The following is a 24,001-nucleotide window of genomic DNA, read 5'->3' as shown; positions in this document are numbered from 1 at the left end:
TTTCAATAGTTGGAGGATGTCTAATTCCCAGTTAACAATGATAAAAATCAAACTCATGTGCAAGTTGAGGGTTGAAAATGCATTTAACCCTAATTCTTTTGGAGTCCCATTGCAACTTTCTCGTCCAAAATGGCACGCTTAAAGTGCTTGACAGGGCATACATTAATTTACATAGTACTATATGCCATTCGGACGAAGGAGGAGGAGAAGAAGAAATCCAGTACTCCCTCCAGGTTGGTAAAAGAATCGTTTTGGACAACGATACGATCTCCGAAGCATAATTTTGACTTTTTATTTTTATAAAAAAATTTATTGAAAAGTGATATATGTATATTTTTTATGAAAGTATTTTTCAAGACAAATCTATTCATGTGGTTTTTACATTTTTAAACTCAATAACTTAAAAGCTATTTATGATTTATATTTTTAATGTTTGATCCAAACCTGATCAAAAACGACTTCTTTTATCAACTAGGAGGGAGTATTACATGAAACAGAATTAACAGATCTACATAGGGGAAGTGGCCTTGGTAGGAGTAAGCACAATTGTTTTAGTTGTTTCTTTCCATTCGTGTGGTCAGCGCATAGAAATCACCAAAGCTTTAGCTGCTGAGGTCTGAGGCGTGTGGGCCTGTCACCTCCCGCGATTTCTCTATTGCTTTCAGTGAGCTGGGAGTACCTCCCCCCCTGAAATCCTGCAGGAGGTAATGGGTTTCAGTGACAAGATGTCAGCTCCGAATGCAGCAGGGTGACCATCTGTTTTGCCGACAGCTATCGCAGAAAAGAGGAGCCGCATCTGCTCTAGATAGGCTATAGGGGCATGCATGCCCCAGCCCCAGCATACAAGAACAAATATAAAAGCCGTCACTGGCAGTACTAGTTAGATAACAGAAAATGTCTTGACCTGATAATTCTATTGCATATATGTCCCTCCTCTGTCCATGTTTTCATGAATTTGTCGGGATTTCGAACACAACATGTATGTTCGTTTAATTTGTTTCATACTGAAGTCTGAATATAGAACACTAACAAACATTTGCTAAGACCTCATTCATGTTAAGTACTTTGTTGTTGCCATTAAATACTAGTGAACAAAGCCGTGTCTGCACCAAGCCAAATCGATGGTACAGTGCAACCAGTAACAATATAATCAATGCTGAGGCGACTGAAACACCTGAATGATTGGACGAAGAGTGCATGCCGATGGAGCAGGAAGCGGTACACCTGGAGGACGAGAGACTCCCACCCAGCTCTATTGGCAGTTCAGGGGACTTCAAGTCTTCAACGTGGGGAACAAGAAGAGAACCTACCACTCACTTCCTAAAAGTTTTCACTTTTCAGCACTGCAGTTCGGTACACCCCTACATGCATGGCCCAATAGGGCAATAGGTGGCACGTGCGAGACTGAAGTGCACTGCCCATTCTTTGCAGTGCTGACAGTCAAACCCTTTAGCAGCTACAGTATGGCCTTGTTTACACTTGAGCTGTGAAACCTAGAGCTCTACAGTGCTCATGGATGCACCATTCATGCATGCATGTGGAAGAGAAACTAGAGATTTGACAGAGATTAGTTTAATAGTGGGGAGGAGACTTGGGATGTTCACTGGCCACTGCTCCCAAAGAGATCTGAATTAGGACCCAAGGGAACTCCAACCAAGGAATAAACAAGCCGGGGGTACTACATGCTTTTTGATGCAAACATTCGAAGGAACTGAAGAAAAGAGACGCTGAAAGAATAGTACTATACTCTATACATGCTTTGGAGAAGTGAAACTCTCCTGTTGTTTATACCCTGCCATTATGCCTCCACACGCTTGGACAAGAAAGAAGTCAAGTCAACACGGAGTTGCACGTCAATTCTTGCTTGCTCATCTGTTAATGTTCATTAAATTTGGAGGTTTGTTTAATCCCAGCTTGTACAGTTGTACTTAAGCACGAGGCTTCAAGTTTTACACTTCCCCTGCTGGCCTGCAGCAGTACATGTAACTGCGTAGCCTGCTCCAGTGCTCCTTACTGGCGCATAGATGTGCTGTCAGCAGCTTGGAAATTGGAAGGTGGGATCATCAACGAGTCTGATGTGTAGACATCCCAGAAGCTGAAACGACGACACCAGATTTGGTTCAAAGTTTCTGTGCGCGCGGTTGCTGACACGCAAGAGTAATCCTGCCATTAATCCTGTTGCTTCCCATGCTAGCCCAAACGGAACGGGAACTCGGGAAGCATGCGGCACGCACGTGCTGTGCTGCCCGTTTCCATCCATCTCTCCGAGTTCCTACCCAATAGGAAGGGGATGTTCTTTCGGTGGCAGATGAACTTGATGCCTGATGGGGACTCCGGAGCTGAAACCTAAGCGCAGGACTGCGCCAGGCCACCGGCATGGCGTCGGCTTTCAGTCTGTGCATGCTTCGTGTCAGGGCATGACGCCTCTCCGTCCAAGAACGCAATGTGTAACTTCCTGATAGTCGCCATCAGCTTATTAGTGCCCGGGCAAATAAGCAGAATTCTGACGCACAATGGTGAATAGCAATAATAAACAATGTAAAAGATATCGAGGTGGATGTTCTTGGAATCAAAGCATAAGTGCAAGTACCAACCTCGTGCAGACTTGGTGTAAAGTGCGTGCAACTTCCCCTCCCTGGAAACTGATAAAGAAAGTACTACTAACATACGTTTTTCCCTGACAAATGGCACACACTAATTCTTTTAAAAAGACTTACTTTGGTATGTCATTTTGCATTCAATGAATGTGTCCCAATAGCTTCATTCAAAATCTGCTGATACAGTATATCAGTGACTTCCGATGAAAACCTGTCAGGATTCAGGCTGCAGAGTGAACAAAAATTTTTAAGGACTCGTCAGGCCCACTGAACCCTACAAGGTTTTTTGTTTTCTACGAGCAGTTCACAACCAGCTGAGAAAGGAACAGAAGCATTCACCGTGACAAACAAATCGCAATGTTTTAACAGGCATCGGTAATCGTGAGAGTACAAATATCGTATTTGACCTAACACATCTCGATAAGTCCTAAATTTTGTAGAAGCGGCCTCTTCAGGTCAACGTCTTGAGGCGCCAATAAGTGACAGCCAGTGCACAATGACAACTTAAGTTGAAGAATAAATTAGGTGCGCTCTCTTTGCTATCTAGGACTCATTGCAGCCTCCTGATCAGCCTGCAGTGGATAAATAGAAGATTTGAGAAACCATGAAATGGTCCATTGTGCAGTATACACCTTTTGCATGGAGAATATAATAATATTACCGTTTTGGCCAGTAAACTGGCTTTCTCATCGTCAAATCCAAGCGATTCCAGGATTTTATGACCAGCTGACACTTTATCTGACCATATCCCCAGTAGCAAATGATTGGCAGTTACTTCTCCATCCTCACCTAAACACACAGTTCAGTTCCAAAAAAAAAAACAAAGCACCAAATTAGGTTATAAGTTAAACCACATCTGGAACAAAAAATAAATAGAGTAGAAATCAAAACCAACTATGCTCCAGACATGCAGGTCAGGCACCCAACATATAGGGGGATCAACAACATAAAGGTAACTGAAGTAAGCTAAAAAAAGAGCCAAAAGTAGAACATGAGGAACCATAAAACTTTGTGTGCCCTCGAATTGCACTAACCTTCAGGAGAATCTCCAGTCAAAATTTATCAACCACTATTTGTTAAAAAAAAATATCAACCACCGGAACTCTCGGTCTAATCAAGTGGGGGCCATGGGTCTTTAGTCCCGAAAATTCACCAGGCTTCTAATCTTATAGACTAGTCTCTACGCCCAAAATTAACACCACACCTACTCAAACAATGGCAAGCACATTCTAGAGCCTAGGCCACACTATAGCTACAGTATGACCTTGAGATAGTCAATTCGTGCACGGCTTCTTAATAATAATTTAAAACTAGTACTGTAGTTGATGCCTACCCAACCATTCAATACCAAGAGTGCATGACCTAAGTTCAAGGTCCTGTTCACAGAGATAGAACAAAAATGGCATCAGGACAAACAACCTCCAAGCCTTCAAATCTCATGTCAGACTGGATCAAGTATCATCTTCAATTCATGGTCTATTGCACCTGCAAGCTTGATTCATAAATCATGACCCATCAGAACAGTATTAGGCAGAGAGACAAGACTTCAGTTTTGCATGCCTGCATCAACCCAAGAACGCTTCTATGGGCTGATTCCCCTCATTCAGATGCAATAAATGGAATAAATATGGTCCCACACAAAATGAGATAAATCCCAACCAAATCCCCTCATCAAAATACAATACATGGAACAAACAATGGTCCTGTTGTAAGTTAAGTGGACACTCATCTTGGAATATATATCATCAAATGGTGATATGCTGAACTGAAAAGGCAACAAAAGCTGAGCTCAATATGGGTTGCATACAAAATATAGAGCACCATCAGTTTTAATCCTCTGGCCACAACTATATCTGCTGAACAAGACTTGATATAGCTTTATTGAACTATTGAAAGAATGGTGTGGGTAAATCTTCCATTCAGGTTAAATCACAAATGATTTAGTACCACCACAGCAAACATAGTAAGGTTTGATGTTTGGGGAGATATTTCTTTACTTTGCAAAAAGAAAATGTCTGTTACATCTTTATTGGTGTTGTTTCTGTTTTATGCCAATATTTGCACTAAAATCCTTTGAGTGAGATGGGTCCATGATATCAGAAATTGGTTTCAACAAGATGAAGTCATAGTTAAATCCATCTCAGAGGCATCATTATACTTCCAGATGCAGTATAAATCAAGTTTTTGAAACATGTTCTCAGAAGAATTGAATGCAATTTGTTCAAGTTAGAACCCAGCTCAACTGCCTCTAGTGTGGAAACTATAGCTCCAGAGAAATTGTAAGCAAATAGAAAGAAATAAAGTAACACCCTGTCGCCAGAACAAGCCTAACCAGTAAATGATATAGCAAACAATGTGATTACTGGTTAGTGGGTATACAGGCAATTAGAATTTCAATCTCCAGTGATGCTAATACAGAATTACATTTTGCGAAGCAATGCATATTAAACTATGTTATATGAAAGAAAGAATTCCAGAAGTCACATTGACAAGGGACCATTGGTGCTGGGAAAAAAGCATTCATAAACCATGAGCGGAGGATCCTTTTTCGTTGTCGCCTCTAACAGCGGAAGATAGGAGGCACTAGATACCTCCTGCAAAGAAGAGGGCCAAAGACCATGTGTCATATCCGGCGGGACCATGTGAAGGAGCAGCGCCAAACTACATCCCATAGGATTGGCACGTACTGGTCATGTGAATAGTATCATGCCCGGGCCCAGTGTGGGTTAGTTCTGTCAGAGATTAGATTAGATTGGTTAGAGTTGTTATCTATTTGCTTAATTCGAGAGATAAGTTTCTTAAAAGTAAAGTAGTCTCATCAAGATATAGATCAAGAGTCCCTACCCTTTTCTAGTTTTCTATCCCTGCCCTTGTCATGTGGGCACTGGGCATCAGCATGGTCATGCTGCTTGGGTTCTGGGTCATCTCAAGTATGTCCACGATAGCATGCTTTTGGGGAACTAAGGAATTTGGAGGCAGAATAGACTACACAATGTGATGAAAGGACTTTCGGGTTAAGAAAACAATGCATTCTTGCTTAATTTCTAGGGGGGCACCAACACACATATGTGAACATACTTGAATACTATAAGCAATTAAGCAAATCGAATTGTGTAATCAGGAGGTGACACTACATAGAACTCATATGTTGAGTGATGAACAGCAATGGAAGTTCATATGTTGAACAGAAATTACCTGATTTCAGTTTTTCATTGACAGCCCAATCAAGGGCTCGTTGTGCAGCTTCTGTCAATGGTGGATGCATGGGACTAAAGTAAAACATTTCTGATTTCCCAAGCACATTCGCTGCCTCCTCACGCACTTTGAGAAGTGTGATTCCATTAGCACGCAAAAGTTTTGCTGCACCACTAGTTCCTGAAATAATGGACTGGTGGCTCAAGCAATGCAACATGTCACGAATGGGGCAGATAAATAAAAGGAAATGTTAGATCAAACTTGGCACTATCAAGGTAATGGCATAGTCCCCACAGTTTGCATCGAGTTACTAGAATGATGCTTACTTGCCCAGTAAAACATGTGGACTAATTATAGCTTAGGTGCCAGTTCTAAGGATAAGAAAGGATACATTGCGAACAATATGACAAGTCAGCTAGAACTGCTGAAATAAGATCTAAAAGGCTCCCTGTAAGTATGTGATCGTTGTTTTTAGCATACACTAGATTGCCACAAAACAGAACATGTCTGAACTCCTAACTACATCAGCAAGATAGGTTGAAAGGCCAAATGCCTACTACATCTTGAACCAAACATGGATAATGGATTTCGCACTATGAGGCTAGAATATCTCAATATCATGAATTTTTTTGCTTCATGTGGTTCTACATCATTAGAAGCTTCTATAGTTGTTACTGATCTATTTATATATAGATGCTGTAAGACTAGAGAACTAGATCAGCCAGCCAACAGATGATCCAGTCTACGGGGTAGTTCATCACACAATAACACCTTGCTGTTTCTACCCTCTGATTCCAAATGTAGGTCATTTAAGATCTGTGCACAAGGATTAATGAAGGATGTCAAATGGCCTTAGTGCCCTTCATTTATTATGTATTGGAAAAGATGGCTCATTCATCTGTGAGTGATAGCATTTATTAAGTAGGGGCAAGTTAGGAAGAAAAGGGTAGAAGATCCATAGAAGTTCTGAAATTACCAACATTTGGATAAAAGTTGAGAAGGCTAAGATGACCTACATTTGGAACTGGAGGGAGAGGTAGTAGTTTTTGTATTATGCACTAAATTCGAGTCACTGATCACTGTACCATATTTTTATGAAGCATGTAGATGTACTGCACAGTTTTATCTATATATCATTTCGTAAAAACAATTTTAGCCATGTACACCATATACAAAACGCATGTTCAAGAACAAACCAGTTCCAACAATCATATGCAGTTAGTGATGCATTCGGGTTCATTAAAACTGTCACTACAGCTACATTCTGAATCTTCACACCCTTACAATTTGTAGCCCATCATCTTTACTTGTTTGAGTTCCACAAACCTTACGATTTGTAGCTCATAGATCATCTTTACTTGTTTGAGTTCCAGAAATGCACAATTCACAGCTAGTCCAACGCACTTAAGTTATGACATGGCTCCATAATAATTAGCAAAAAAGCAAACTTCGGTGATTTAGTATCTAAGATCCCTTGCCTCACCTTCAACAAGAATGCCCATGAGGAGCCCCTCGGTGCCTGTGGTAGGGTACCTCATCTTCCGGGCCTCCAGCTCCGCCATCGCAAAAGACCGCACTGCCCTTGATGACCATCTGGGGTAAATCATCATGTCAGACGCAAACAGACACTAACGCTCCCTCAAGAACCTACAGAATAGTCACCTAACCTGATCTTCTTCTCCCCAGAAGCTACCTCCGGATGCCTAAAGACACAATAATTCCGGGATGGATATCATCAAATTATCCAGTAAAATAATAGGAAAAATTCGAAGCAAAGTAGTAGCATATCAATGTGCTAACTTCCAAGAGATGTAAGACTAAGGAAATAAAGTAACAGCTCAAGATCAGGACTAATTAACGTCGGTGAGAGGTTGGAGTATCATCATTTCTGCTTACGCGGTGGGGAGCTGGGCGACGGCGGCGCCGACGCGGCGGCCCCGGAGGCGGGAGGCGAGCCGTGGGCCACCTGTGACAGCGGCCCGAAGGGAGACGGGTAGGACAGGGTTTGTCCCGAGGGAGACGGAGGAGGAGGGGGCGGGGTGGTGAGTGGAGGAGGAGGAGAGGAACGAGAGGAATGTGGCGGCGACCTGGGCTGCGGTCGCCATGGCCGGGGGATGTTTTCGTGGGGTTTCTGGCTTGGATAGAGGAAAGAGATAAACCGGACTGACTGTGAGTGGTGAGAATGGGACAGGAGATGGACAGTGTTTTCTAAGTTTGCCGTGCCTAATCTATTGGTTCCGGAAAAAAAAAACTTTAGTGCAGATACGAGACCGCCATTACACATAGATTGTTATATAGTATTAATCATGTAGAATTATTTTTATGAATGTGAAAAAAAGGGAGAGGAATGTGAGAAATAAGTTGTTTTGCGAAACAAAATTTAGAATTAGAGACCACCGTTGCACTATTGTATTTGTTACTGTTGACATACAACTCAATATTTTTTGTTCTATATATGCACGAACTAAGAAATTGTGAGTGCGAGATAGCTTAAAAGACTATCATCGTACATGTTCTCTATTAGTCGTCATAAGATTATGTGGCATTATATGAGAATGTCTACCAGACGGGATCAATATACTTGCCCTAAAAAGAGTCTAAGATGTCGTTAACACCATTGGTGGAGCTTCATATGGTTACTACTATAACCTTGCGATTGATATGGTATTTCTGTTGCCTGGATTATATGGCATGATTTATGCTTACCATTTCAGTCTTCATGGTGGTGATTTTCTGCCCTGCTGCTTTTGAAGCCTAGTGTTTTTTAGATCATAATGTTCTCATTTAAACCCTTTTATGTAGCTTCAACTAGGATAGCAATCCTACCTATGGATAATTATAGGACGTGGATGTGGATAAAAAATTCGGCCCATGGGTGCGGATATAAGATTTTGCTCGCAGGTATGGGTGTGGCCACCCACCGCTAGGGCCGACGTCCCTGACGATAGCCTGGAGTCCATGGTAACCACGGTACCGATCCGGGGAGAGAGAGCCACGCTGCATGTGAAGGCCGCGCTCTCCATCGACCCGTCCGCCACCATTGCTGTGCGCGCCTCCTCCAGGAGCACCACCGCCATGCGCGCCTCCTCCAGGAGCGTCGCCGTCGTGCGCGCCTCCTTCAGGAGCGCCGCCACCGTACGCGCCTCCTCCAGGAGCGCCAGCGGCACATCCACGCCTGTCTGGGCTGCCGCCGCGCTCGTGGGCGTGCGCGGCTACCCACTGCGCCGTCTGCACTCGTCCTATCTCCCTCCCCAGTAGCTCGAGGTCCGTGTCGACGCTATCGTTAGTAGAAACAGAGCTGTTGATGCTATCGCGCAGGGCCTCGACCTCTGCTGCCGCCGCACGCGCTGCATCCGCCGCCGCCACTGCTTCCACCTTCGCTCCGGCTGCTGCCAGCTCCGTCGCTGCCAGCCTCGACGCCCTTGCCGTCGCCGCAACGGTCTCTACCGCCGCTCGCTCGCGTTCCTCTACCGCGGCAAGTTCGGCCTCCTATCGACGCCGCGTGCTCAAGGCGACCGAGCGCTGAGACTGCCCTGCGGACATGACGTGCTACCGGGGGGCTGCTCTATGGGGAGAGGGCTGCTTCAAATGAGTTGCTGCTCGTCTGTGTAGAGGGATTGGAGTGAGCAGGAGCGGCCAGAGCTACTGCTGCTCCTAGCTAGGGCTGTTGTGAGGCTAGGAAAAAAATGAGCAGGAGATGCTCAGGCTACAGGATAATATGGCTTTGATACCAGTTGTTAGTCGCTGAATTCTTACTCTTGGTAGTAGCAGAATTCTTCGAGAGAGGATAACACTAGGAGTTGGGGTAATTTTCTGGTTTATTTTCAAATGTCATACCAACCTGAGGGGTTAGGGATACATGTTTATAGGCTGCTGGCCAGCCAAGCATATGCCAAGAGTCTAGTCTAAGATGCTAAGATGCTAGTCTAAGATGCTAATATGCTGTCTTCTAAGATGATATCCTCTAAGATGCTGTCCTAGATGCTAAGATGCTGTCCTTGTGGCAGCAACAGCCATCAGCCCCACAAAGACCAGACCAGCCAGACTTATCCATCAGAAAGATGGGGGCTAAGATTCTGCATTGATTACAGATAACTCAATGCTGTTACACTCAATTCCAAATTCCCAGTACCCATTTTTGATCAGTTGATAGATGAGTTGGCTCATGTAAAGTGGTTCTCTACATTGGACTTGAGGGCTGGATTTCACCAGATTTTAATGCAGCTCGGGGAGGAACCTAAAATAGCTTTCCAGACTCATTTGGGCCATTATGAGTTTATAGTCATGGCCTTTGGCCTCACAGGTGCACCAACAACATTTCAAGGGGCTATGAACTATACATTAGCACCTAGGCTGAGAAAGTTTGTTTTAGTATTCATTGATGATATTTTGGTTTATAGCAGAACATATTGATCATCTACAGCAAGTCTTTTAGTGGTTAAGTCAAGATGGTTGGAAACTGAAATTCAGTAAGTGCAAGTTTGCTCTGCAATCTATTGCATATTTGGGCCATGTCATTAGTGAAGCTGGTGTCTCTACTGATCCTGCTAAGATCTAAGCAATCCAGGAATGGCCACAACCAAAAATAGTTAAAGAAGTTAGGGGCTTCCTAGGTCTGGCTGGTTATTACAGGAAGTATGTCAAGAATTTTGGGATCATTGCTAAGCCTCTCACTCAGCTCTTATGTAAGGATCAACAGTTTGTTTGGACTGAAGCCTAGACTACAACATTCATGCAATTGAAACAGGCTCTGTCTTCTGCACCTTGTTTAGCATTGCCTGATTTCTCCTTACCATTCCACATTGAAACTGATGCTTGTGGAGTTAGCATTGGTGCTGTCTTACTTCAGAATGGCCACCCCTTAGCATATATCAGCAAGGCTTTGGGTCCTAAAAATCAAGGGTTATCAACCTATGAGAAAGAGTATCTTGCAATTTTGGTAGCAGTGGATCAGTGGCGCCCATATTTTTTGCAAGGGGAACTTTTTATTCACACTGATCAGCAGAGTTTGGTCCACTTGAATGAATAGAGGTTGCACACTCCTTGGCAACAGAAGGTCTTCACTAAGCTCCTTGTCCTTAATTACAAGATCATTTATAAGAAGGGTGTTGACAATAATGTTGCAGATGGTCTTTCACGACGCCCATCAACTGATCAGTTGTTAGCTCTGTCAATAGTTACTCCTCAATGGTTGGATGATGTTGTAGCTGGTTACCAGTCTGACCCTGAGGCATTGGACTTGCTCAGTCGGTTAACTGTTAGTGGGGCTTCTAATTCTCATTTCAGTCTCCATAATGGCCTCATTCGTTATGATGGTAAGCTATGGCTGGGTTCTAACACTGCTATTCATTCTAGAGTATTTGATGCACTACATTCTAGTGCTGTTGGCGGACATTCTGGTTCCCCAGCGACTTACCACAGGATCAGGCAACTCTTTTACTGGCCAGACATGAAGTCTGATATCCTACAGTGGGTTCAGAACTGTCCTACTTGTCAACAAGCAAAGCCTGATAGAGCTCGATATCCTGGGTTGTTACAACCACTTCTAGTTCCATCTTCAGCTTGGTCTATGGTGTCCATAGATTTTGTTGAGGGTCTGCCACAGTCTGGATCAGCTAATGCCATTTTGGTGGTCATTGATAAATTTTCCAAATTTGGTCATTTCATTGCTCTACGCCATCCTTTTATAGCTCATTCAGTTGCTAAGCTTTTCCTAGACAATGTTTACAGACTACATGGCTTACCTCAAGTGATTATCTCTGATCGAGACAAGATATTCACAAGCCACTTTTGGCAGCAGTTGTTCAAGCTTGCTGGAGTTGACCTTCGAATGAGTTCGGCCTATCATCCTCAAATGGATGGCTAGACAGAGCGGCTTAACCAATGCTTGGAGACTTATTTGCGTTGTTTTGTCCATGCTTGCCCTTCAAAATGGTTGCACTAGTTACCATTGGCAGAGTATTGGTATAATTCAAGTTTCCACTCAGCTCTCGGGCTTACACCATTTGAGGTACTGTATGGCTATTGTAACACCCTCGGTGTTATGTACCTGTTTAATAATAGTTTAAGGCTTAATAAAACCTAATAAATAAGTTTTCTATGCTTGGTGATAAATTCTTACATGAAATGATACGATACATGTTTGTTTAAATCACCTTTGTCAATATAGTCAACATGTGTGATGTCAACCAACCTTGATTTTGTGCTTAAACATCTCTAAATGAGTTTGCAAACAAAAGTTATTTAGGGTTCGTGTTGGGAAAATGTGGAGAAAATGATTAAAAATGCCAAAAACCTTACCTTGTTTTAATTGCTCAATAGCTTTTTGAAGAATAAATAAATAAATATTTTATATAGAAACTGTAAAATATGTTGGTATGAAAAACTTAGTTTAAGTTTTGTACTTTGTGGTAGAGTGCTTGTTCATGCCTAGTTTAATTGTTTGATTGGTTAATTAGTGCTTTAAAGTTTGAATAAAATATCATTTCATGGGAGACAAGTTTCCAAGTGCTTAGTGTTTTCACTGACACTGCTGACTTTGGCCCTAATTACCTGCTAATCCGCTGCTCTAATGACCTTGGTCCCTTAATAAGAATAGGCATTTATCATGAGGTGATGATCTTTTGTTATAGTAGCCGGCTCCAAATCTGGATGGAATATGCCGAACAGTGCGGTCAAGGGAAGCACATCTCACTAGCCACGCCCTTACCCTCCTCTGTCGTGGCCCATGCCCTGCTCTGTGCACGCCAATGCACCTAGGCCGCCATGCCATTCCCACGCCGCCTCTACCCACCCCTGCTCACGCCCACCACCCATGCCGCGCTGCTCTCTCGCCCCGACCTTATCCCACCACGCTCACCCTCCTTTTATTGCTCCCTCCCCTTCGCTTTGCTGCTCATATCGCCCGCCAAGGCCGAGCTCTAGAGCTTGTGGACATGCCATTTGTTTTTGCTGCTACGTTCGGTCGTAGGTCGAGTTGATCTCACCCCCACCTCCGCCTCGCTCCTCGCCGTGCCCCACGTGTGCTCGCCGTAGCTCGCGTTGTCGGGAGCCACCGTGGCCCCTGCTTGGACCGCCACCGCACGAGCATGTGGCCTAGCCACTGTGCCCTGCCCCAGCGCGAGCGGAGCCTATCCATGAGTGCGCTGTGGCCGCCCGGTTCCGCGTAGCTCGCCCTCGTCGCCCATCGCGCCCTACAGCGCGATCGCTGCCGGTCTACGCGCTGTCGAGCCGCACGCACATGTGGCCAGCCCTCCACACTCCTTCGGTCGAGCTGCCACTGCCCATGCATGCGACCAAGGCTGTTGCTACCCCCACGCACCGCCCTCGCTCTCCCCGGTGGCCTCTGTCGGCCAAATCGGCCCTGGCGCGGCCCTCCTCTGCTCGGTGAAGACAAGGAAGAAGAAGAGAAGGACCTCGTGCTTAAATAGAAGCTTTTCCAGGGTTGCCAATGTAAATCTCGTGACTCACATGAATAGTACTGCTAGATTGCGGGTCGATTCATGAAAAGCTCAGGGCCTCTATGCAAAGTGTTTGTCTTTTATGGTTTTTCCTTTTCTTTTATGTTTTATTTGGCTGAAACTTTGAAAATTAATAGTAAACCATAGAAAAATCATAAAATACCAAATCAGTTTTGTTACACTCCACACAACTAGATCTATGCAGTAGATATATAATATGACATGTTTTAGTATAAAAGTTTTGCTATAGATATTTGCCTATGCTTTTTAATGTTAAATTCATATATACTATTATATGAATCCAATTGCTGTGAAATTATTATGGTAGGTTACTTGTTGCATGCTTGTGCTACGGTAAAAATTTCATGTCCAATGGATATTTATTTACCGAGTTATTGATTTATCATGTGTCACATGCCTTTATTGCTTTTAAATCTTAATTAACTGCTAGTAAATAATTTGCTTATTCTGAAATTATGAAATTTATGCAGTAGTTATGTTTAGTTAAGATGTATCACCCATAATTTTTTCATGTCCAAAAAAGATGTTTGGTGCGCCACCTTTTTATTCCTTGGTTGTAATTATTAAAGCTTTTATATATGTTAGGTGTTTAGATTAGGGTTAATATATTGTCTATACTACTTGTTTTACATGATGACTAGGCAAAGTGTGTTTAGTAAATAGAAGTGTGCCTGGCATGTTATGATAAGCTTTCACTTGTATGTTTAAAATGCAAATGGTTGTTTTGCTCACTTGTGTTAGGTTGATAATAGGAACTCGCAAGTAAGTCACTAGGAGAGGATGAGAGTCGAACCTCCAATGTTTAGTTACCCTTCACCATGACGATGTGTTGCTTGTCCATTTTGTGTTTGTAATCTCTATGCTATGCTTGTTTGACTTAAGCATTCATTGCATTCATGCATATCATTCAGGTACGATGATGGTTGATGGATCGATCAATGGACTATGAAGTCAAACCAGAAGATGATGTAATGGTGGTCAAATCGAAAGATGGAGGACGTTGACATATCCTGAAGATGGAAGAATACTAACATAGTATAATGATGGTTTACCTAGGCAAGCCCCGATGCATAACCCTTATTTTATAAGTACTTACTATTATGTGGTTTGTGCATTAAGTTATAGGAGTTGCTTGGAAATCCATCTGCATGAATATTCTATCCTAAGAGTCCTACTAGTACGACAGGAGTCATGTAGTATGCCATGCTATAGGACCCACGGTAGAAGTCGGGTGATGGACGGTCACTCATGAGGGATAGGTTATGGCTCTTTGGTTACTACTATCACATGGGTTGGATATGGATAATAATTGGAGGTCGGGCGGGACCACGAACTTGGTTTGGATGTGGTTGGTTATAGCAACAGAGCGAGGCTCTGGTTGTATTAGTCCTGCCTATGTCGATTAAGGACCATTTGTTGGTGGCCATTTGACAAGTTTGAAGGTACCGAACACTTAACAGGCGCCTAAGTTACAGTTGACCGTGAAGATATGTACTTTCCTATGACTTAGGGTCCCTAAAAAGTTTATTGGAGTGTGAAAGCTCTAGTTTGGTTTTGGTGAATTGATGAAATCCAATGTGCTAACCTAGTTTATCAAAGTGATTATGAGATAGGTAGCACATTCCAAGTGGTGAAGCAAATGAAGATCATGACTTGATGATGGTGATGCCATGGTGATGATCAAGTACTTGGACTTGGAAAAGAAGAAAGAGAAAAACAAAAAGCTCAAGGCAAAGGTGAAATTGATAGGAGCTTTTTGGTTTAATGATCGAGACACTTAGCGAGTGTGATCATATTTAGGATCGATAGCCGTACTATTAAGAGGGGTGTAACTCGTATCAAATTGCGGTTATCAAAGTGCCACTAGATGCTCTAACTCATTGCATATGCATTTAGGATCTAGTGGAAAGCTAACACACTTGAAAATGTTTATGAAAATATGCTAACACACATGCACAAGGTGATACACTTGGTGGTTGGCACATTTAATCAAAGGTGGTGAAGTTTGGGGTCAAAAGGGAAAGTTTCGTATTGACCGGACTCTTCCTCGGGCAGTGACCGGACTCTGACCCCGCGTCCGGTCAGTGGCGCGCAGTGAAGGCCACCCTTGGTCCCTTGACCAGACGCTGAAGAGAAAGAGAGACCGGACACGTAGGGGGTGCGTCCGGTTACCTAGTGATGTACGCTGACATAAGCAATAGAGAGAGGCTGAGTTGACCGGACGTTGGCCTAGGTTCGATAATGAGCCATCGGACGCGTCCGGTGACGAAAAACCATCTCAGGAACCTTACTGGAAATGATCGAACTCTAGTGATGGAGCGTCCGGTCGCAACTTAACACGTGGTGCAAAGCAGACTAGCTGTTGAGATTGGGCATTCAACATTTGAAGCTAATGACACGTGGCGAGCATTGGCCGATCGGACACAGGGGTCCAGCGTCCGGTCAACCTGACTGGCATGTCCGGTTAGCCCGTGTTTCGCTGGACAGAGGAGCCAATGGCTCTATTTCGTTGGGGCTCTATTTAAAGGAATGTGGCCAACTCTAGCTCACTCTCTTGGCCATTTGCATTGACATAGCAACCTTGTGAGCTTAGCCAAATCCCTCCCACTCATCTCCATCATTAATTCATCATCTTTGTAAGATTGGGAGAGAATCCAAGTGCATTGCTTGAGTATTTACATCTAGAGGCACTTGGTGTTCGTGTTTCACTATAGGATTCACTTGTTACTCTTGGTGGTTGCCGCCGCCTAGATGGCTTGGAGCAGTGAGGATCGTCGAGCGGAGGTTGGTGATTGTCTCTGGCTCCAATTGTGGTGCTTGTGAGGGGTTCTTGACCTTTCCCCAGTGGAGAGCCAAAAGGTACTCTAATAAATTGCTCGTAGCTTGTGTGATCCTCATCTTATGTTGGTTGTGCGGCACCCTATTGAGGGTTTGGCGGGTGATGCCAATCAGCTCGTGAACCTCCAAGTGAGTGAATCGCCACAACGAGGACTAGCTTGCCGATAAGCAAGTGAACCTCGATAAAAAATCATTGTGTCATCATTTGACTCCGAGGTGATTGGTATTCATCCTTGTGATTGATTGGTTCATTCCTCGACTCGGCGGTATATCCATCTTGATCTATCTCTTTATATTACCACAAACTAGTTGTCAAGCTCTTTAGTGTATCTAGTCGTGAGAGCTTATTAGTTTGGTTAGTGTGGCTCTTTAGTTAGCCTTTGAGGGCACACTAACTTAGTGTAGTTACATAGCTATTGTGTGGATAAAGACTATAGAAACTAGAGTTGTGGTAGGTGGCTTGCAATTTTAGTAGGCTAGCGCAACACTTGCTTCGCCTCATAATTGTCTAACCGGTTTGCTAAGTGTTTTTGTAGAAATTTTTAATAGGCTATTTACCCCCTTCTAGCCATTAGGACCTTCCAAGTGGTATCAGAGCCGAGGTCACCGTGATTTGAGGCTTAACAACCTTCGGTGTAAAAATGGCTCAAATCAACATCACCAAGAAGCCACCCCAATTTGATGGCATAAATTATCCATATTGGAAATCAAAGATGACCACACATATCAAGTCAATCAATAGAAGAGTGTGCAAGGTGGTAGAAACCAAAATTGAGTTTGATGATCTGGAAAATCCCACCTCGGTCGAAGAAGTGCTTCTCTAAAACAATGACATTGCTTTAAGTGCCATTCATGATGTAATTGGTGAGAGAACATTTGAGCAAATTAAGAACATTGAGATGGCTCATGAGGCTTGAAAGAAGTTGGAAGAATCATTCGAGGGCACCAAGGCAATAAAGGGTGCAAAGGCATATATTCTCAAGGAGAAAATTGCTAGCTTCAAGATGAAGGAAGATGAGAGTGTGCCAGACATGTTCCATCGAATGGAAGTGTTTGTCAATGATCTCAAGGCACTTAGTGAGAGGGTGGAGGACAAGGACTTCTCTCATAAGTTCTTAAGATGCTTACCCGCAAGATTTGGCATATTGGTCACCTTGCTAGTGAGGACCGGTTTAGACACAATGACACCAAACCAAATCTTGGGAGATATCATGACCAATAATGCTTATAGAGATGATGATGTGAAGGAAGAAAAGGAAGAGAAAGATGAGAAGAAGGATAAGAAGAAGAGTGTGGCATTCAAGGCCACATCATCCAAGGGCAAGGCAAAGCAAGAATCATCAAGTGAAGATGAAAACTTAAGCTTTGATGAGTTTGATGATGAGAAGATGGCTCTCTTTGTGAAGAGATTTGGCAAATTTATGGTGAAGAAGGGCTATCGTGCTAGAAGGAAGAAGTCATCATCAAAGAACAAGGATGAAACAATGAGGTGCTTCAAGTGTGGTAGCAAGGATCATTGTGTTTCTCAATATCCATACAATAGTGACAATGATGATGACAAGAAGAACAAGAAGGACAAGAAGGAAAAGAAAGAGAAGAAGGACAAGATGACCTTCAAGAAGAAAAAAGGGTGGTTCATACGTGGTCACTTGGGATAGTGATGCTTCCTCAAGTAATGATGATAGTGATGATGACAAGACCACCAAGAAGAAGGCACTTGCAAGCATTGCTATCAATGAGAAGCCTTCTCTCTTCGACACTCCATGCTTCATGGCTAAGGCCACTAAGGTACAAATTTATGATGATGTAAGTGATGAGGAACATGATAATAAAAATGAAAGTGAAAGTGATAGTGATGATGATGAACCAACTAAGGATGAACTATTAGACATGCTAGAAGATGCTAAAAACACTTTGACATTAAGAGAAGGGAATGCAAGAGCTTGAATAAGGAAGTAAAAGCCCTTAAGCAAGCCCTTGATGAGCTCAAAGCAACTCATGAGAGGATAGAGGAAGCCCATGAGAAGCTTGGCAAGGCTCATAAGAAGCTTGAAAAAGCTCATTCCTCTTTGCTTGTTGAGCAAAATAAAAAGAAGCATGTTGAGACTTGTGATGTAGGCTTAACTTGTGATATAACTAATGAATCATTATCTATGCCTATCATTATTGTTCCCACTAACCCTTCTTGTAGTACTTCTACTTCCATCTCATCTAGTAGTGTTGGTTTCACTTGTGATGCCTCACTAATGGTTGAGAATGAGACCCTCAAGAAGGAGGTTAATAAGCTCACTCACACCTTGGCTAAGGCCTATGGCGGTGAGGACCGCTTGCTTATGTGCTTGAGTAGCCAATGAGCTTTTCTCTACAAAGAGGGATTGGGCTATACCCCCAAAAAGGCAAGGCGGTCTTTGCTCCTCACAAAACTAGTTTTGTGAAGAACAATGGTCGGTTTTGCACTAGTTGCAAGCAAGTTGGTCATAAAGAGCATGAGTGCAAAAATAAGAGCAAGAATGCTAATGTATCCTCCATTAAGCTTGATTCTTTCTATATGCTTATCAAGGGTGCAAATGGTGTAAAGGCTAAGTTCATTGGTAAACCATAGATGGGCTCAAAGAAGAAAGCCATTTGGGTACCAAAGAGTTTAGTGACTAACCTTCAAAGACCCAAGCAAGTTTGGGTACCTAAAAAGAATTAATCTTCTTTTGTAGGTCAATTACAAAGCTAGAGGAAGACATTGGATTCTTGATAGTGGGTGCACTCAACACATGACCGGTGATGCAAGAATGTTCAACTCAATCAACACTAATGACAATGATGGTTATGATAGTATCACATTTGGTGACAATGGCAAAGGCAAAGTCAAAGGGCTTGGTAAGATTGCAATATCCAATGACATGAACATATCTAATGTGTTACTAGTAGAGAGCTTAAACTTCAACTTGCTATCCATGGCTCAATTGTGTGATCTTGGATTTAAATGTGTATTTGGGGTAGATGATGTAGAGATAATAAGTGTAGATGGCTCCAACTTGATCTTCAAAGGCTTTAGATATGAGAATCTATACTTGGTTGATTTCAACGCTAGTGAAGCTAAATTATCTACATGTTTGTTCACTAAGTCTAGCATGGGTTGGTTATAGCATAGAAGACTTGGTCATGTTGGAATGAAACAATTGAATATAATGGTTAAGTATGACTTGGTTAGAGGCTTGAAAGATGTTGTGTTTGAGAAGGATAAGCTTTGTAGCTCTTATCAAGCCGGCAAACAAGTTGAAAACACCCATCCTAAGAAAAGTATGATGAGCACTAGTAAATCATTTGAGTTATTACACATAGATTTATTTGGGCCAACACAATACACTAGCATTGGTGGTAATAAATATGACTTTGTGATAGTGGATAATTATACAAGATACACATGTGTATTCTTTCTACTAGACAAAAGTAATGTGTTTACAACATTCAAATCATTTGTCAAGGGCATTCACAATAAGTTTAAAACAACCATCAAAAGAGTTAGAAGTGATAATGGTAGTAAGTTCAAGAACACTAGAATTGATGAATTGTGTGTTGATTTTGGAATTAGACATCAATTCTTGGCCAAGTACACTCCACAATCAAATGGCCTTGTTGAGAGAGAATAGAACACTCATTGATATGGCAAGGTCTATGCTTAGTGAGTACAATGTGAGTCAATCTTTTTAGGCCAAAGCTATCAACATGGCTTGCTATTGTAGCAACCACCTCTATTGTCACCCATTGAAAGAGAAGACACCATATGAGCTCTTAATGGTAGAAAGCCCAACATTGCATATTTTTGGGTCTTTGGTTGCAAATGCTATATATTGAAGAAAGGCACTAGATTGGGCAAGTTTGATAAGAAATATGATGAAGGATTCTGTGGGGGTATGGCCCCTAAGACATGGGCCGCACCATCAGAGGTGGCCTGGCCCACAAGATCAAGGCGTGCACGACGCTGCTCGGCGTGCACCGCAAGACATTGTATAGTACCAAATAGGCTACTTTACTTGTAACCCTGTCCCTCTAGACTATATAAGGAGAGACAGGGGTCCCCTAGCGGATAAGCTACTTGGTCGTCCAGATCAATACAATACACCAAAGACACAGGACATAGGGTATTACATCGATCAGACGGCCCGAACCTATCTAAATCGCTATCTCTGTGCCTTGTGTCACCATCCGGTTCCTGATTACGCGCACCCCCACCGACAAATCTACCATCGCAGGATACCCCTCGGTGGACTGCTAACGATATTCTATCGACAGATTCTTACTTGGATACTCAACTACTAGCAAAGCATATAGAGTTTAGAATTTGGATAGTGGTACTCTTAAGGAAGTTCATGATGTTGAATTTGATGAAACCAAGGGTTCACAAGAAGAAAATGAGAACTTAGAAGATGTTAGAGGCATTCAACTTTCAAATGCAATGAAGAACATGGATGTTGGTGAATTGACGCCTAGGCAAGTGAATGATGATGAAGATGATCAAGTACAAGTGCTCTCTAACTCAAATGTGCAAGATGGTACAAATCAAGCTAGTATAAGTGGCTCTCATGACAATGAACAAAATCAAGTGGCTAGTACATCATCTCAACCCAATGATCAAGCAAGTGCAAGCAATCAAGTTCCAATATTCCAACCAACCAATATTGCAAGTGATCATCCATTGGACACTATAATTGGGGATATTTCTAGAGTAGTACAAACTAGATCAAGATTGGCTTCATTTTATGAGCGTTTCTAATTTATGTCATCCATTAAACCAAAGAAGATAGATGAAGCATTGAAGGATGTTGATTTGGTGAATGCTATGCATGAAGAATTGAACAACTTCACAAGAAATCAAGTATGGGAATTAGTAGAGAGACCAAAGGGACACAATGTGATTGGAACCAAATGGGTCTTTAGAAACAAGCAAGATTAAGATGGGTTAGTAGTAAGGAACAAAGCAAGATTGGTAGCATAAGGATATACACAAGTTGAAAGTCTTGACTTTGGAGAAACATATGCCCCCGTTGCTAGATTGGAAGCAATATGAATCTTGCTAGCCTATGCTTATGCCCACAACATCAAACTATCAAATGGATGTCAAGAGTGCATTTCTCAATGGTTACATCAATGAAGAAGTATATGTTGAGCAACCTCCCGGTTTTGAAGATGACAAGAAGCCCGACTATGTGTATAAGTTGAAGAAGGCATTGTATGGCTTAAAGCAAGCACCTAGAGCATGGTATGAGAGATTGATGGACTTCCTACTCTCTAAAGGGTTCATGATGGACAAGGTTGACACCACTCTTTTCATCAAGAAGATTGAAAAAGATTTATTTGTGTTGCAAATCTATGTTGATGATATCACATTATCACATTTGGATCAACCAATCAAGATTTTTGTAAAGAATTTGGAAAGATGATGGCTAATGAGTTTGAGATGTCCATGATTGGAGAGTTAAGTTACTTCCTTGGTCTTCAAATCAAGTAATTAAAGAATGGTACATTTGTGAGTCAAGGTAAGTATATCAAGGACATGATCAAGAAGTTTGGAATGAGTGATAGCAAAGCTATTAGTACACCAATGGGAACAAATGGCAACTTGGATAGTGATGCAAGTGGCAATATAGTGGATCAAAAATTATATCGGTCTATGATTAGAAGCCTACTCTATGTGACCGTATCAAGGCCGGATGTCATGTTTAGTGTATGCATGTGTGCAATATTTCAAGCATTACCAAGAGAAAGTCATTTGAAGGCTACAAAGAGAATATTGAGGTACTTGAAACATACACAAAATATTAGTTTGTGGTATCCTAAAGGAGCAAAGTTTGAGCTAGTTGGTTACTCCGACTCAGATTATGCAGGGTGCAAGGTTGAAAGGAAGAGCACCTCAGGACATGTCAATTATTAGGAAGATCACTTGTTTTATGGTCATCAAAGAAGCAAAATAGTGTTGTATTATCAACCGCTGAAGCCGAATACATATCCACCGGTAGTTGTTGTGCACAAATACTTTGGATAAAGGCCACTTTGAGTGACTTTGAAATCAAGTTGAAGAAAGTGCCATTGCTATATGACAATGAGAGTGCAATCAAGTTGACCAACAATCCGGTTCAACATGCAAGAACAAAGCACATTGATGTCCGCCACCATTTCAAAAGACATCACCAACAAAAAAGGGGACATTTGCATTGAGAGTGTAGGCACCAAAGATTAACTTACCGATATATTCACCAAGCCATTAGATGAGAAAAGGTTTTGCAGGCTAAGGAATGAGTTGAACATATTAGATTTCTCAAATATATGTTGATGCACCGCCCACTTATATGACATGCCTCTCCTTCGAGCAATCAAAGGTAAAAGATGATTGACATGGCATACATCCTTGCTAAGGACATGTTTAGTGCATCTAGACATCTTTCACATTTAATAGGCTCATTCATAAAAATCAAATGAATTTGATGATTGTATGGTACCACTATTGCTTCTATGCTTGATTTGGTCTAGTGGTAGCATATGACATGTTTGTGGGCTTGTAAACCTAGTGTTTAATCTAGAAAATGAGCTCTAAGTGTTTAACTCAACATGGTACAAGATAACCCTTATTTGGAGGTGTGAAGAAGCTTGTCCTTGGATCAAACCAAGTTAAATGTCTTTGGCAAGTATTCTAGATTGAATCAAATTTAGGAAAATGATCCTCATCCCATTGATTGACATTGATAATCTCAACCTATCTATATTTTGAATCTTTGTGGTCATTGATGACAAAGGGGGAGAGATTATGTACAAAGATAGTGAAAAGACAAAAAGGGGAGAGAAATATAGATATAAGTGATAGAGGGAGAGATATGACAAATGAAGGGGATCAATTAAAATTTTAAGCACACAAGTAGGGGGAGCAAGCTCATGAACTTGTATGGTGCATTTGAATGTGTATTTCATATATTTGCTTTCGTGGCATAAGTTTTAAATTCCAATATTCATGCTTGTGTGGTATATGCTAGTTGTAGGTTTGGATGATAAAATAAAAAAAACTAGCATGCATAGGTTAAAGTAACTAGAGTCATGCTCACTTTATGAAAACTAGACGCTTACTTCTAATGTTGATCTCACGGGGTATTCCAGTCTTTGTGTTTGTCTAGTTACTAATGGTGCTAAGGATGGTATATTGGTGCACTCCGATTGGTATCACGCTTCAAAGGTCCATCTTTTATACCTTAGCATCATTTGGTAGACATTGTCTTCTATATTTTCTATCTAAGCATATGTGCAAGCTATAATTCAAACTCTTAGCACATATGTAGAGGGAGCAATTGCTACCATTTGGGGTTTATGAAACTTGTCCATATCTTTTTGCACATGGTAAATATGCTTGGGCAAGCAACATGGATTCAATTAAATTTCAATTCATATCTTTGTGTAAGGGTTGTCATCAATTACCAAAAAGGGGGAGATTGAAAGCTCTAGTTTGGTTTTGGTGAATTGATGAAATCCTAAGTGCTAACCTAGTTTATCAAAGTGATCATGAGATAGGTAGCACATTTCAAGTGGTGAAGCAAATGAAGATCATGACATGATGATGGTGATGCCATGGTGATGATCAAGTGCTTGGACTTGAAAAGAAGAAAGAAAAAAACAAAAGGCTTAAGGCAAAGATATAAGTAGTAGGTGAAAGGACCTAGGATGCCGCCTAGAGGGGGTAAATAGACGTTTCTAAAAATTAACACCTTTAAATACGGAAACGATTAGTAAGGAGAGTTTCCAAAATGGAAACTCTAAATTAAGAGTAGTACCATCCCTCACAAGTTAGCCACAGAGTAAACAAGGTATAAAGAATATATATAGAAGCTACAACCCTGCAAAACAAAGTTAGAA

The 24,001-nt window shown here is 42.0% G+C and overlaps 1 protein-coding gene across 2 annotated transcripts; it reads right to left on the bottom strand.

Annotated features, from left to right (window-relative positions):
• Positions 1 to 2,824: 2,824 nt before the first annotated feature.
• On the bottom strand, positions 2,825 to 7,971 carry LOC136502967 (ATP-dependent Clp protease ATP-binding subunit CLPT1, chloroplastic-like). 2 transcript variants are annotated; one of them, XM_066498206.1, is made up of 6 exons: positions 7,689 to 7,968; positions 7,460 to 7,495; positions 7,276 to 7,385; positions 5,793 to 5,972; positions 3,259 to 3,386; positions 2,825 to 3,169 (listed from the first exon to the last, which is right to left on the bottom strand). In XM_066498206.1, exons 1-6 carry the CDS (start codon positions 7,895 to 7,897, stop codon positions 3,137 to 3,139), a joined length of 696 nt encoding a protein of 231 aa, XP_066354303.1. In that variant the 5' UTR covers positions 7,898 to 7,968; the 3' UTR covers positions 2,825 to 3,136. The 2 variants fall into 2 exon arrangements, 1 of the variants encoding a protein (XP_066354303.1); XR_010770741.1 differs by lacking the exon at positions 2,825 to 3,169 and adding an exon at positions 4,017 to 5,329 and having other exon boundaries at positions 3,258 to 3,386; positions 7,689 to 7,971.
• Positions 7,972 to 24,001: the final 16,030 nt, after the last annotated feature.

Source organism: Miscanthus floridulus, chromosome 1 (assembly GCF_019320115.1).
Source record: "Miscanthus floridulus cultivar M001 chromosome 1, ASM1932011v1, whole genome shotgun sequence".
NCBI classification, from domain to species: domain Eukaryota; kingdom Viridiplantae; phylum Streptophyta; class Magnoliopsida; order Poales; family Poaceae; genus Miscanthus; species Miscanthus floridulus.
The sequence above is the reverse complement of the archived record's forward strand: the minus strand, read 5'-3'. Positions and strand labels throughout refer to the sequence as shown.

What these genes read in the sequence shown, in the direction of transcription:
- LOC136502967 (XM_066498206.1), bottom strand. Translation starts at nt 7,897, where the DNA reads ATGGCGACCGCAGCCCAGGTCGCCGCCACATTCCTCTCGTTCCTCTCC. An exon ending in TCTGGGGAGAAGAAGATCAG is followed by an intron (nt 7,386 to 7,459) that starts GTTAGGTGACTA and finishes GATTTACCCCAG; the next exon opens with ATGGTCATCAAGGGCAGTGC. An exon ending in CAATGAAAAACTGAAATCAG is followed by an intron (nt 3,387 to 5,792) that starts GTAATTTCTGTT and finishes CTGTGTGTTTAG; the next exon opens with GTGAGGATGGAGAAGTAACT.